Source organism: Sycon ciliatum, chromosome 1 (assembly GCF_964019385.1).
Source record: "Sycon ciliatum chromosome 1, ocSycCili1.1, whole genome shotgun sequence".
Lineage (NCBI taxonomy): Eukaryota > Metazoa > Porifera > Calcarea > Leucosolenida > Sycettidae > Sycon > Sycon ciliatum.
Window position 1 is genome coordinate 13,561,286 of NC_088643.1, and position 14,510 is coordinate 13,575,795.

Consider the following 14,510-nt stretch of genomic DNA (forward strand, 5'->3'; position numbering starts at 1 on the left):
AATACTGTAGAGCATGCAGATTCTTCAACCTTGTACCTGTTGCATTGTAGTCAAGTGCCTGTGTCACTGTAGCTTGGTGTGTTAAAACCTGTACAGTCATAAGACTAGTATCCTTTGCATGTGAAGTTCGAACCTACCTTTTTCAGAAGCTTTCCTTTTTTTCTTTACTTTCTTCCAATACATGTCTTCTGATTGGCCGAATCTGTGCCATCTCTCTAGACCAATCTCCTGATTGGTCTAAACCGTTGCTCGTTGTTATGTGAAACCTGAACTCTCTTAGTCTTGGCACATATAAAAAGCTCTGTCTCTGAAGAAAGATCATCCTTCATTTCTTCAACCACTTCTCCTTGCTCTGGTGAGACTTGTTGGTTGTTGTGTGCCCAACCACTTGGGCCACGCTACAACTGGTGGCAGCGGTGGATGTTTCGGTCTTTTTTCATGCTATGTTTTTGTTGTTGTGACAATGTGAAGTGATTCCTGGTTCGGAATGGCCCAAGCACAGCCTAACCAGCAAGTACCGCCGGCCCAGCCGCCCCGTCCGGCCCAGCCTGCTCAGCCAGCCCAGCCAGCCCAGCCAGCCCAGCCAGTTCAGCCAGCTCAGCCAGCCCAGCCAGTTCAGCCAGCCCAGCCAGCACAGCCAGTTCAGCCCGCCCAGCCAGTGCAGCCAGCCCAGCCAGTTCAGCCCGCACAGCCAGTTCAGCCCGCCCAGCCAGTTCAGCCCGCCCAGCCAGCTCCCGTTCGACCCATCCGGCCATGGGCAACTCCGGAACGTTTTGATGGTGGAGCAGCCTCGGACTGGACTACTTGGCGTGACCACTTCACTCAAGTTTGCCTGGTTAATCAGTGGACGCCGCAGGACCAGGCACAGTACATCCCGTTGTACTTGATAGATAATGCGCAGTGCTACTACCAGTCGCTTCCTGTCGCGACACGCCAGGATGTTCAGCAATTACTGGTAGCTCTGGAGGGTCGGTTTGCTCCACCCGTCAGGACCGACCTCCACAGAGCGGAATTGAAGGCCAGACGACAGCGAGGTGAGGAGGCGTTGTCTGATTACTGCGAGGTGATTCGCCGATTGTCTCGCAGAGCGTACCCTACCTTGCCAAACCTCGTGCAGGACCAGCTGGCATGTGACCAATTCATTGAAGGTCTGGACAGCAGAGAGTTGCGCATGGAGGTACGTCGCCAAGACCCCCGAACTCTTGACCAGGCACTGCAGCAAGGACTTCGAGCACTTGCCATACTCCAAGCGGACGCTACTACTAGTGCGTCTCAGCCAGTGGCCGCGGCTGTCTGTGCTGCCAGGGAAGATCGTTTGGATGCCTTATTAGTAAGGATGGAACGATTGGAAACCGCTCTGTCATCTTTGCAGCGACCGCAGCAGCAACCCCAGCAGCAACCCCAACAACAGCGCCGCTGTTACCATTGTGGGAGTGCCGAACATCTGATTGCGTACTGCCCGACTGCACCTCCACCCCGGGGACAACGTCAGCGCCCTTCGGGAAACGGCCGGGAGTTGGCATAGAGGGTCCAGAGTCAGCTCCAAACCACCATGGCCCGGAAGTGCTGCCCGCCGCGCCTTCCGATGTAGTATGCCATTCCGTTGCTGTTGACAGTTGCCAGTATGTTATCGGCAAAGTAAGTTCAATGTGCATAACTGATGTCCACATGTTAGTTGATTCTGGAAGTTCGATTTCGTTTGTCAGCTCAGCATTCTATCAACAACATAAGCATATAAAATTAAACAAAATTTCTACATCAGTCCGAAGTGTTGATGGCAGTGGCGTGACTGTGGAAGGAGCGGTGGATGTGCAGCTAGAGTTTGGCAGCCTCCAACTTCAGCACACTATGGTAGTTGCAAACATTGAGCCTGACGTACTATTAGGCATAGACTTCCTCCGTAGGCACGGTTGTATTATGGATCTGGGACAAGGCTGTCTGCGCTTGAGCAATCAGACCCTTCCATTAACACAGGGAGTTGGGCCCAAGCACCTTTCATGTCAGAGAGTGGAAACAGACCCCATTCCAGTGCAATTGGCTGAATCTGTTGTTCTACAGGGCTATTCTCAGTTGATAACGCAAGGTAGATTACGTGACACTGAGTTTATGTCTCCATCGTGCGGAATGGTAGAGCCAACAGAGTCGTTCGTAGATAAATTTTGTGTCAGTGCAGCTAGAGTGGTCACGACCGTGAGTGAGAACAGTACTGTTCCTGTCAGGTTGCAGAACCTGCTACCACGGCCTGTCACTATAAACAAGGGTACAGTTGTTGGCATGTTCGAATCTTGCTTTGTTGAGAAAGCCGCAGAAGCCGCGGATGAGCGTGGTTGTACTGCTGAAAGCTGTAATGCTGCTGATATGTGTTCTGACCCTGTTGAGTTGTTTGACCTTAGTCATCTCGATACAGAAGAGGCAGCAGCCGTCAGGTCTCTTCTCTCGGAGTTCAGCGACATAATTTCAACGGGAGCAATGGATCTTGGCTCTACCGGTGTTGCCAAACACGACATCGAGACCACTAGCAGCAAGCCTATTCGCCAAGCCCCTAGACGATTGCCGCTTCACCATGCAAATGAGGTTCGTGAACATGTTGAGCAGCTTTTAGCTGAGGGTTTAGTCGATCCTTCCAACAGTCCTTGGGCAGCCCCTATTGTTGTTGTTCGGAAGCCTGATGGAGCTATTAGACTATGTGTCGATTATCGCAAACTCAATGCTGTAACTGTCAGAGACGCATTCCCCATTCCGCGGATTGATGATGCGATAGACAACATGGGTGACGCACAGTATTTCACAACCCTAGATCTTGCATCCGGTTACTGGCAGGTAGAGCTAACTAATGCAGCAAGGGCGAAATCAGCATTTGTCACTCCATTTGGATTGTTTGAATGGAAAGTCATGCCATTTGGGTTGTGCAATGCCCCAGCAACTTTCCAGCGCCTGATGACCATGGTTCTGGGTGATCTTGTGCCAAGCGTATGTTCAGCGTACATAGATGACACCATAACTTTCTCGAAAACATTTCAAGAACATCTGGTTAGACTGCGCCTAGTATTTGAAAAATTCCGGGCAGCAGGTTTGAAGGTCAAGCCTCGTAAGTGCCAGATTCTGAGCAAGTCGGTTACGTATCTTGGGCATGTGTTCAAGGGAGGTGGTGTGAGCCCTGATCCCAAGAATTGCAGTTCGGTCACCAGTCTCAAACCACTTAGCTCTGCAACCGAGGTTCGTCGATTTGTAGGTTTTGCTTCCTACTACAGGCGGTTCATCAAGGACTTCGCGACAATTGCAGCACCGCTACACAAGCTAATGCAGAAACAGGCAAGCTTTTCGTGGACGGATGAGTGTCAGCAAGCGTTCGATATCCTGAAGCAGAAGCTCACGTCATCTCCTGTCCTGACGTACCCGGATCCATCCCGCAAGTTTATCCTGGACACGGATGCTTCTGACACTGGTATTGGTGCAACTCTATCGCAGGTTGACGATCAGGGCAGAGAGCAGGTAATTGCGTATGCTAGTAGTTCACTTAGTAAGAGCCAACGTCGCTACGGCACAACTCGGCGTGAGATGTATGCAGTGGTCTTCTTTGTGCAATACTTCAAACATTATTTGCTGGGTGCAAACTTTACCTTGCGAACCGATCACAAAGCCCTTCTCTGGTTGAAGTCTTTCAAGGATTCGGAAGGTATCCTGGCGAGATGGTTGGAGAAACTAGAAGCGTTCGATTTCACAACTGTCCACCGTAGAGGTACTCAGCATGCCAACGCAGATGCATTGTCACGGTTCCATAGCCAACCTGCGGACAATTCGGAGCATCCTGCATCGGCCACTGCCGAGCCTTCAGTAATGGATCCAAATATTACTGTTGTCTGTCCTTCCCAGTCTTCCATTCCTGTCCCTACAGCCGTGCCATCAGTCTCTCCGGATACAGCAGCTGGTGATGCATTGACGCAGGATTCTGGACATCAAGCATACGTGGGTAATGTTGACGTTGAATCACAACCTGCAGAACATGCGAATGATGATAGCAATTTACTTGGAAGCAATTGGGCAGATTTTTTTAGTGCAGAAGATATTCGCAGAGCTCAAGCGGAAGACAGTGACATTGACTGCATGATTGGTTGGCAACAAGCATTGTTAGACAGGCCTAAACGCAGTGATAGTGCTATGAAAGGAGCATCATTAACCTTGATACGTCTGTGGAGTCAGTGGAAACGGCTGGTTCTGCAAGATGGCTTATTGTATCGTACGTACACTTCAGTAGATGGTAGCAACTCATTTCTGCAACTTGTTGTACCTGTCAGTTTGCGACAGAGAATTATGACTGGGATGCACAATGAGTGTAGTGGTGGCCACCTCGCTACTGAACGTACTCTAGAGAAGGTGAAAGCTAGATTCTATTGGCCTTTTATGTCGTCTGACATTGAGCTGCATTGCAAGGCGTGTGCGCTTTGTTCAGCTAGGCGTACCCCAGCACCAACCGCTCGCGCTCCGATGAAGGTGGACCAACCATCATTTCCGCTGCAACGTGTCGCTATGGACATCATGGGACCACTGCCCAGAACAAATCGAGGTAACCTCTACATTGTTGTGATTACTGATTATTTCACGAAGTGGGTAGAAGCGTTTGCCATCCCGGATATGACTGCTAGGACAATAGCTTCGGCACTGATTGATGGTTTCATTTGTCGCTACGGTGTGCCACTGTCTATCCACACTGATCAAGGTGCGCAATTTGAGTCAAATTTGTTCAAATCCATCTGTGAACTGTTAGATATGAAGAAGACACGCACGACTCCATATCATCCTTCTAGTGATGGTTTAGTTGAACGGATGAATCGTACACTTGAGAACATGCTGAGTGCCAGAGTCAATGCCAATCACAATGACTGGGACCTGCATATTCAACGCTGTTTACTGGCGTATCGTAGTAGCGTACATAGTTCAACCAAGGAAACCCCAGCTAGATTGATGTTCGGCAGAGAGCTTAAGTTGCCAGTGGATATTATGTTTAACGACTCCAGAGAACATGTCAAATCTGTACCTGACTATATGATTGGTCTCGAGATCTCCTTGCAGCAGGCGTTTTCTCACGCTCGATCAGCTGGCGCTAAAGCACAGAAACGTCAGAAGGACTACTATGATGCAAAGACGACCAAGCCACGGTTTGCGATCAATGACAAGGTGCGCTTACACAACCCAGCTGTGAAAGCAGGCAACACAAAGAAGTTCCTCAAGCCATGGACCGGGCCGTATCGAGTTGTCGAGGTGATCGATGACGTGGTGTACAGGATTGAGCACTGTGATACAGGGAAACTCCAGGTGGTGCACATCAACCGGCTCAAGTCAACGACTCAAGTACCGGAGGAGCAGCACGCTCCAGTGCCAGCACACCTACCTCAACCGGCGCTAATTGATTACGTGCAAGACACAGTTCCAGCTATTCCAGTTCCGCCTGTTCCGGTTCCGGCAGTTCCGGTTATTCCAGTTCCAGCTGTTCCAGTTCCGGCTGTTCCAGTCCCGGCTGTTCCGGCAGCTCCCGTTGTGCCGGCCGTTCCGATCATGCCGCCACAGGCAGGTGGGTATAACTTACGCAATCGGGCAAATCTCCAGAGGCCGGTGCGATACCGTCAATGAGAGTCAAGAACAATTGATATGTACAATTTTCTTGTGAAGATTTGAGAGATTGAGATTTGAGTTTTTTTAGATATAGTGTTGGGTTGGCTTAACACACAGTTTATATAGCTTCTTCCTTGGGTTCTTTCGTTTCATTTTTATTTTTACAATATTCACATTATCACGAGGACGTGATTCAATCTGGGAGGGGGCCATGTAGAGCATGCAGATTCTTCAACCTTGTACCTGTTGCATTGTAGTCAAGTGCCTGTGTCACTGTAGCTTGGTGTGTTAAAACCTGTACAGTCATAAGACTAGTATCCTTTGCATGTGAAGTTCGAACCTACCTTTTTCAGAAGCTTTCCTTTTTTTCTTTACTTTCTTCCAATACATGTCTTCTGATTGGCCGAATCTGTGCCATCTCTCTAGACCAATCTCCTGATTGGTCTAAACCGTTGCTCGTTGTTATGTGAAACCTGAACTCTCTTAGTCTTGGCACATATAAAAAGCTCTGTCTCTGAAGAAAGATCATCCTTCATTTCTTCAACCACTTCTCCTTGCTCTGGTGAGACTTGTTGGTTGTTGTGTGCCCAACCACTTGGGCCACGCTACAATACTACTTGCTTTCGTGGAGTGTGGCTGGTGAACTGTTCGTGCTGTGGTCTGCAAGCGTCGTGTGGTCTCGTCGGGTCAAATGAAAAACCTATTACTAATGTGTGCCATGTCCAGATGTCATCCCCTGCATGGCACGCTTTGACCTAGCTACGCCAGGCTACGGCTCTGATAATACTCTGATCAATATCAAGAGAAAAAAATACTCTTGTTAGGCCAAACTAAAGAAGGTGTGTGGTTCGACTAACATGGACATTTTTTTTACGGGCGGGCGGGCGGATTTTTTTTTTAAATATATTTTTTAGTACATGTAAATACACTGTACTGCCTTTAGACCATGTTAGGCCGATTCCACACTACGCCGAAAGTGGCTTTGCCTTGAAGGCATAAAGTGGCTTATAAAGTGAAGCTGCATTCACACCTACAAGTGTCGATCACGGGACTTTGCTTTGAAGGTTAGACTGTGAGGCTTTCCTGTGCTTGATCTAGCAACGGCGGTAGTGGAGAGGCTCTTTGTTGGGCCAAATCCTCGAATATCACCCATTTTCGCGTGCCCAATCTTGAAATTTGACCACGCTAGCGCGCGCTGTGTAGGCGGATTCCAGATCATAGGTCGAATATTTGTCAACCTCGCCAACAGACATTCCGGTGGCAGTTTTCGTTGTGTATGTCTCGTACAGTCCTTTCGCCTTCGTTTTCATGTTGTCGATTTTGGAATGGACGATCGACGCAGTATATTGCCTCCTCCCGGAGCTGTTCAGCAAACAAATTCAGCTTGATGGCGATCTCCTCCGGCGTAGCTCCTGCGAACTGTACCGGCCGGAGGTCGCCTCAAATATCCGCTCCAAAGCTCGATCAGCTTGCCCTCAAGCTCCTGGCTAAACATGACCCTAGGCATTGTTGACAGCTCACAACTCACCACAACTGAAACATACATGTACGACAGGGAACACATTCGGAAAAAAATCGAAAGGCTGAAGAAAAGTCAGAAAGTGTCCTGAAAAGGTAAAAAGTTGCCTTGAAAGAGGGTGCTGGTGTTGCTTTGTAGACAACAAGCACTTTTCACTTTCGCGCGTTTCTCAAAGTGATCGCCATGGCAACTTGCCTGAAAAGTGCCTGAAAAATGGCTTTTTAGGCAGGATTTGGTGTAGTGTGGAATCGGCCTAAGACACCCAGTACATCGGCATTATTACGCAGTGTTATGCCATACATCTTCTTTACTTATAAAAGAGAGGCACCTGTGACGTGTGTCTGTGTGTGTGTGTGTGTGTGTGTGTGTGTGTGTGTCACGCTCCTTATAAAGAAGAGGCACCTGTGACGTGTGTTTTTGTGTCACGCTGAAGCGCTGCGGAGCATGCAGCTGCCAGCGCTGCCCTAGCCTGGCCTAGGCCCTGAGCACGCGAAGCGTGCGAACAGTGTAGCACAGTGTAGCTAGCGGCCGCAGAAGCACTGAGCACGCGAAGCGTGCGAATCGTGTAGCTAGCGGAAGCAGCCGGCCATAGCCACAGAAGCACTGAGCACGCGAAGCGTTCGAATCGTGTAGCCACCACCACGTGCTGAGCACGCGAAGCGTGCGAACAGTGTCGGTACGGGTACGGTGGTAGCGCTTATACCATGTTACATGTATACTAAGGTTGCGTTTGGTTGGTCATTTTCAGAATGTAAATGACAACCATTCGGGAATGGGAATCGGCAAGAATCACCTGACCAAACTAACGCGCCAGAATCAATTAGGAATCACTTGATATAACAATTCCATGATGTCTTTGTGGAACGGCGGCTGTCTTTTCTTTTACCCGACTCTAGTTTCCTTGAGAGAGTCATGGTACTTCTGAGTGCATGATTTGAGGCACTTGAACCTGTTGCTACATTGTTTGGCTCGTGGCAGCCATTATCATTTTTGATTCCGGAATGAGAATGCTCATTCCAGCATGTGAGGTGGAATGATCATTCTCCAAAAAGAATCATTCTCAGCGATTCCCATTCTGGAATCATGTGGAATGTGACCAACCTAACGCACTTTTTTGACCAACCAAACGGGCGAGAATGATTCCGAGTGATTCCAAGTGATTCCCATTTGGGAATGTGACCAACCAAACGTAACCTTATAGCAGGCACGATCAGTACGTGTAGCAGTAGCAGCCGCGCGCAGAAGCACTGAGCACGCGAAGCGTGCGAATCATCAGCTCCTTCCAACGATGAAGAACCTCCCTCACCAGGACTTCAGCGGTCTGGCCACCACCACGTGCTGAGCACGTGTGCTGTTCATGTACTTGCTTCACCCGCTTGCCACATTCGGCCAGGCAACGCTGGCGGGGGTGCTGCTAGTGTTGTATAAAGGGATCACTGGCTAATACTTTGAAACATTGTGTAGCTCTGGAACGAGAAGAGAATAACTTCAAGCGGTGACTCTGACTGTCCAAATCATCAAGCAAATGAAGAACGATGCGAGTTGAAAGTAAGTTCGGGAACTACTTCGAAGTACAAATTGTACAATGTACCGGTACATGTATTGCTAGTTTGGTGTCGGCGTGCACGAATACATGGGCTTTTTCCATCGATGCTTCCTGTGCTTGCACACAGTCATGGAGCAGCAACTTACCGTTACAGGTGAAATATCGTTCCCAATACACGAGGAAAGTGCAATCTCGTCTGTCCTTCATCCCAAAACAGAAGGCCGTCCTTAATCTGGAACGAGGCAGTCACTCTCAACCGGACGGTCACTTCAAAATAAGTCTCGCCAGTCTGCCGGTGGTCGTATCGAGTAGACTCTACTACCAGCACAAGGCAGCAGTCGTAGATCTACCACTCACTGCACTGCACTGCAGTACAACTACAAGTCAAGTCCAAAAGGAGCCGCCTGCGTCCGCAGACTCACGCTGCACAGCACGTAGACGTGGACGTGTTCAGTCCACGTACGTCAGTCACACGACAGCCCGCCGAAAAAAAGTTACGGTCGGGCTGAAAAATGTACGGTCGGTCGGGTGAGTCGAACCACAGACCTTCTTCAGTGTGGCCTTATTAATTATGTAGATCTACAGTCTGTATCTCGATCGATGTTTTTCATTCATGCGAGGAACAAGCTTCGCGGACGTCGTCGTTGCAGAGTTTCTTCAACCCGATCTTCCTCATGATAAATGTAGACTGATGAGCGGAGCACCGCGGTGCAGCTAGTGCATTGTGGAGTCCGAAATAATAGCGGCGCCCATCGAAGTACCGGAAAGCAGAGACGGAAGAACAAAATGGGCTCGACTAAAATGCCATTGCAGGGCTGGAGTGCGGCGTTACTGGTGGCCACTGTTGCAGGCGCATGCTACCTGAACACACTGCGAGGTGGGCTAGTGTTCGACGATCATCGCGGCATCGAGACCAACGACGACATTCGCGCCGACCGGAGCAGCTTGTCGCAGCTGTTCAGCAACGACTTCTGGGGCGGCTCAATGGCCAGAGAGCAATCGCACAAGTCGTACAGGCCGCTGACCGTACTGTCCTATCGATGGTTCAACTACCTGACGTTCGGTATGGCCCACTGGTGGTTCCATGCCGTGAACACCATACTGCACGCCCTAGCCAGTGCTCTCTTTTGGAGAGTCCTGCGAGAGTTCGGTCTGGCCAAGCAGGCATGCCTGTTCGGAGGCCTACTGTTCGCCGTCCACAGCGTGCACACCGAGGCGGTGGCGAACACGGTCGGACGTGCCGAGGTCCTTTCCGCCATCTTCTTCTTCGCCGGCACCATCGTGTATGCGCGGCGCGTCGTAGCCTGCGGAGGACGACCGAAAGAGCAGCAACAGCCGCCGACGAAAGACGGCGACGGTGGTGTTCACGCGTGGCTCTGGCTCGGTGTCGCCGTACTGTGTGCCGTTCTGTCGTTGCTGAGCAAGGAGCAGGGCATCACCGTGCTCACTGTCTACGCTGCCGTCGACATTCTCACACACTGGAAACGTGACAACGACGGTGGCAAGCGGCTCAAGGCGGCGTTGATACGCGTAGGAGTGCTAGCGGCCTGTGCCGGCGTATGCCTGCGCCTGCGTCTAGCCATGAACCACGGCACAGAGCCGATCTTCAAGCCGGAGGAGATGCGCGCCACGTTCCACGCCGATCGGCGTGTGCGCCTGCTCAGCTTCCAGTACATCTACGCGTGGAACGCGCTGCTGCTGCTGTGGCCGGCCCCGCTGTGCTGCGATTGGTCGCTGGGCTCTGTGCCGCTCGTCGAGACGATGCTTGACTGGCGCAACTGTGCGTCGCTCGCACTGTACGCAATGCTACTGGTGTATGGCCTCGGGGCGTTGCGCCAGCTGCTCGCGTCGCCTCGCGCCGGATGGCAGCCGGCTCTGGGCTTGGCGCTGCTCGTTCTGCCGTTTGCGCCGTCGACGGGCGCGCTGTTCCGCGTCGGCTTTGTGGTGGCCGAGCGCGTGCTCTACATACCCAGTGCCGGCTGGTGCATGATCATTGCCATGGGATACCAGCGCCTGACGACCTCGCCGCTGTTGCCGTCCGCATCGCGCCGAGTGGTGTGTGTTCTCGGCGCGGTCACCCTGCTGCTGATGGCGGCGAAGACGGTGCATCGCAACGAGGACTGGAACACGGACCTGCAGCTGTACGAGTCCGGGGTCAGGGCCAATCCGAACAACGTCAAGCTGCACAACAACTACGGCATGATGCTGGTAGAGCTGGGTCGTCACGACGACGCACTGCGCGCGTACAACGCCGCACTTGAACTGGAGCCGCAGTACCACGACGTGCACTTCAACCTGGGCAACCTCTATCACGCCGCCGGGCAGCTGGATAAGGCCGCCGCCGAGTTCCAGTTTGCGGCGGGAAATCCGAACCAGGCGCGCCGCTCTCTGAACAATCTCGGCAGCGTGCTGATGAAGTTGAACAGGCTGAATGACGCGGAGCTAGCACTGCGACAGGCAATCAAGGCGCCCGCTCCCGGCAACCAGGACAACTCGCAGGCGTTCAATAACCTGGCCAGCGTCCTGGGCGAGCTGAAGAAGTACGCCGAGGCGGAGGACGCGTTCCGCGAGGCGCTGCGCATCCGGCCCGACTACGTCGACGCGCATTTCAACTATGGCACGCTGCTAGTTCATGCCGGGCGGATGGACGAGGCCGAGCGAGAGCTGAGAGAAGCACTGCGTCTGCATCCCGGCCATGCCGGTGCAGTGAATAATTTAAAAGTAATCGAGTGGAGGCGAGCGCATCCAGACTGATCTGATCTGAAATCAGACGTCACGTATCCATTGGTTTGAGGCAAAGATGCGACCGCGGGAAAAAGTCTGAAGAGAAAATTGACCGTCGCCACCAGGACTCGAACCAGGGATGGCCAGCGATGCTCCACCACTAAGCTACGGTGTAGTTGTCATCCAAGCAGCAACCGTTCAACATTTTCTTCAGACTTCGAAACTCACTGAAAGCTGAAACACAATGTGTTCAGTTCCCTGGATCAGAGCAACACACTATTACACAACACTGGCTTCAGGAAGCAGGAAAGAAACATGAAGAGACCAGCTTTTGAATACAGTGAATTCAACCTTTATTTCTCTCTGGGTAAAGAAAGAATATAATTATAGTAGTGTTAAAACATTTTCTATGTGCACATGGAAGGGTGTGTTTTATGCCCAAAAAAATTCAAGACCCACTTTATAGCTTGTTCACAGTCCTATAAAATATGCGGCAGGCTTTGAACGCGAGCAAAGCAGAGAAAGTAAATAAGCGTCGCTATGACGTGAAGATCAAGACTTTCAAGACAGGCAAGTGTGGATTTCATGAACAGGTATTTGCCTGTGCCAATAGAGACAGCGAAATAATAATTATAGTGGGTTGTGTTATACATGTGTACCAGGGTGGCTCAACCGTAGCTAGCTGGATGCCTGCACGGGGGCAGCCGTGGACTTGCGCTGCCGCACCTGCAGGGCAATTTGCTTGTAGCGCGCCATGCACTCGCCCTTGGATTTACCGGGCACGTCGGCGGCGACCCGTTCCCAGCGATCAGCTGCGTCACGACCGTGCTTCAGCAGTGCCTGCTCCAGTAGTTTCTGCTGCTCCTGGCTCCAGTGCTGCGTGGCAGCAGCCGCTGTCGCAGATGTGGATGCAGCGGCACCGCCGGCATCGCCGTTAGTGCGCACCGTGATGTCCTTGGTCAGTCGCTCGCTGGACTGAGCAGCACGCTTGGACGCTTCCAGGCCGGCGGCCGGTGGCACTGCTGCCTTAGCCACGCGGTGCTTGAGCTGCTTCACTTGCGCCGTCACGTCGCCCACGCTGCGGCCCACCTCGTCGGCGATCTTCTCCCAGCGCTTCAGCGTGCCGCCGGGAAAGCGGACAAATGCTCGCGTCAGCGCCGTTATCTCCTCCTCGGTCCACGGCTTCCTGGCCGACGCGGGAGTAGATTCGTTCTCGGCCGTGTCGTTCGCCTCGCTGGTGCTTGCTTCGGCCGCGTTCGGTACCCTGCCCCAATCTACGTTATCGTCATCGCCCAGATCCTGCACAAGATCCTGCTTCTGCTTGAGCTTGTATTGGACTCGGCGCTGGCGCATTTCTGCGGCGCGTTCCGCTTCCTCCTTGGCCAGGCGCTGACGTTCATCCTCTTCGCGGCGGGCTTGCTCGGCCTCCTCCCGCTGCTGCTGCCGCTCCGCTTTCCACTGCTGCAAGCGCGACGGCGCGTTGAGCACGAACAGCACCAGCTTCTTGACCAGCACTATGGGCAGCAGGCTGAGCGGACCGGGGAACGGGGTACGGCGCACCTCCTCAGACTCGTCGCCAGCATCCGCCGGCTGGCCGCCGCTCTTGGCTTTCTTACCCTTGCGCCTGCTGCGCTTGGCCGTCTCTACCTCGGCCTGGTAGTACTGTTCCAGGAAGACCGCACACAGGAAGCCGTAGTGGACGACGGTCGAAATGATACCCACCGCCAGCAGCAGCTCGGCCGTGCCCATACGCCGAACCTGCCGGTAGTAGTACACCGGCTGCTGCCAGTTAGGCAGGCCCTCCACCAGCACGCGGTTATAGATGGCGCGCTTCTCCTCGTCGCGCAGTATTTCGGCCACGGCCGCGATCTGCCGGAATTTCAGCTCAGCGCCCTCCTCGTGGTTCTTGTCCGGGTGGAAGACGAGGCTTTGCTTGCGGTACGCGCGCCGTATTTCAGCACTGCTGGCATCCTGCTGGACGCCGAGTAGCTCGTAGAACGTTGTCGTGCCCAGCTCCTCGACCAGGTCGAATATCTCCAGCTCTGACGGGTCGAATGCGCCAGCCCGGCCAACCGTGCCCAGTAGCAGCAGAAATGCACTAGTGGCAATCAGGACATGTGTAGCAGTGTGTAGGGCTCCGAACAAAGCCATTGTTCTCAAACGATATAGGATGAATGGCCACCAATGGGACAGAGCCTGCCAATGAAAATTACTCTACGACCATCAGATCCAACTCATCCAGCACCAGCTAGGCTGTACCAGCCAAATCTAGCCGGAGTTGATGGTGCTTCGGACCAGTTGAAATAGGAAAAATGAGAATTCAAAATAGCTTCACACTGCAAAAATGTAATTATTATTCCCAATTCACACCGATCGGTCCTGGTCCTCTCTTCTCTGTTCTTGTCACCAAATACAGCAGTGTACACGCAAATTAGGAATTGAATGGTGGTCTTCAGTTCGTCAACAGAACAATACCACAGAAACAAGAATATCTTCGTGAGAGATCTAATCGGTGAAATATTCAGGCAAGGACTAGTATGTAGACCATGTAGACAGAGTGTATATTTTTTACATCTGAGACTGAGCGACGTCGTTTTCCTCCATCGCATAATAATCCCTCACAGCACATACGTATGACGTGGATGCACAGTAGTTTGATTTTCGCCATTCTGCGCGTACTTACAGCAGTCCCCCAAAGTTTGTAAGAAAAGGGACAATCATTGTGTGTGTGTGTCATGTAGTTAGAAAGCACGATCACAGGCCGGCATGGTGACGTTATCATAGTGAGTGCATGCAGTGGCCTCAAAATATATGGCCCGTATACGGCGGTCTAATTATTATATCAAGAGTCCATAAACTATGCACTCTTGATTATACACGTACACTGTATCTAATTATAGGCCTTTACTAAACTGGGCTTTACCATGTGTACCAGGGGACACTTGTAGGCCGAGGCTAGGGAGTCATGAAAGTCCTTCTCCGGAGCTCCCTGCCCCTGGTCCGCATATACATGTACATGCATACAATTATTATTACATGACTAATGTAGTCGACTGTACATACATTGTAGCAAGAGTAGATAAACACTCACATCACTCTTGATTGTACCAA

General features: G+C 51.9%; 2 protein-coding genes across 2 annotated transcripts; one reads left to right on the forward strand and one right to left on the reverse strand.

Annotated features, from left to right (window-relative positions):
- Positions 1-8,820: 8,820 nt before the first annotated feature.
- Positions 8,821-11,755, forward strand: LOC135814301 (protein O-mannosyl-transferase TMTC1-like). Its single transcript, XM_065327405.1, has one exon. The coding sequence runs from the start codon at positions 9,462-9,464 to the stop codon at positions 11,427-11,429; it is 1,968 nt and encodes a 655-aa protein (XP_065183477.1). The 5' UTR covers positions 8,821-9,461; the 3' UTR covers positions 11,430-11,755.
- A 151-nt stretch (positions 11,756-11,906) lies between these two features.
- Positions 11,907-13,952, reverse strand: LOC135814309 (dnaJ homolog subfamily C member 1-like). The gene has a single exon (XM_065327417.1). The coding sequence runs from the start codon at positions 13,548-13,550 to the stop codon at positions 12,078-12,080; it is 1,473 nt and encodes a 490-aa protein (XP_065183489.1). The 5' UTR covers positions 13,551-13,952; the 3' UTR covers positions 11,907-12,077.
- Between the last annotated feature and the right edge of the window lie 558 nt (positions 13,953-14,510).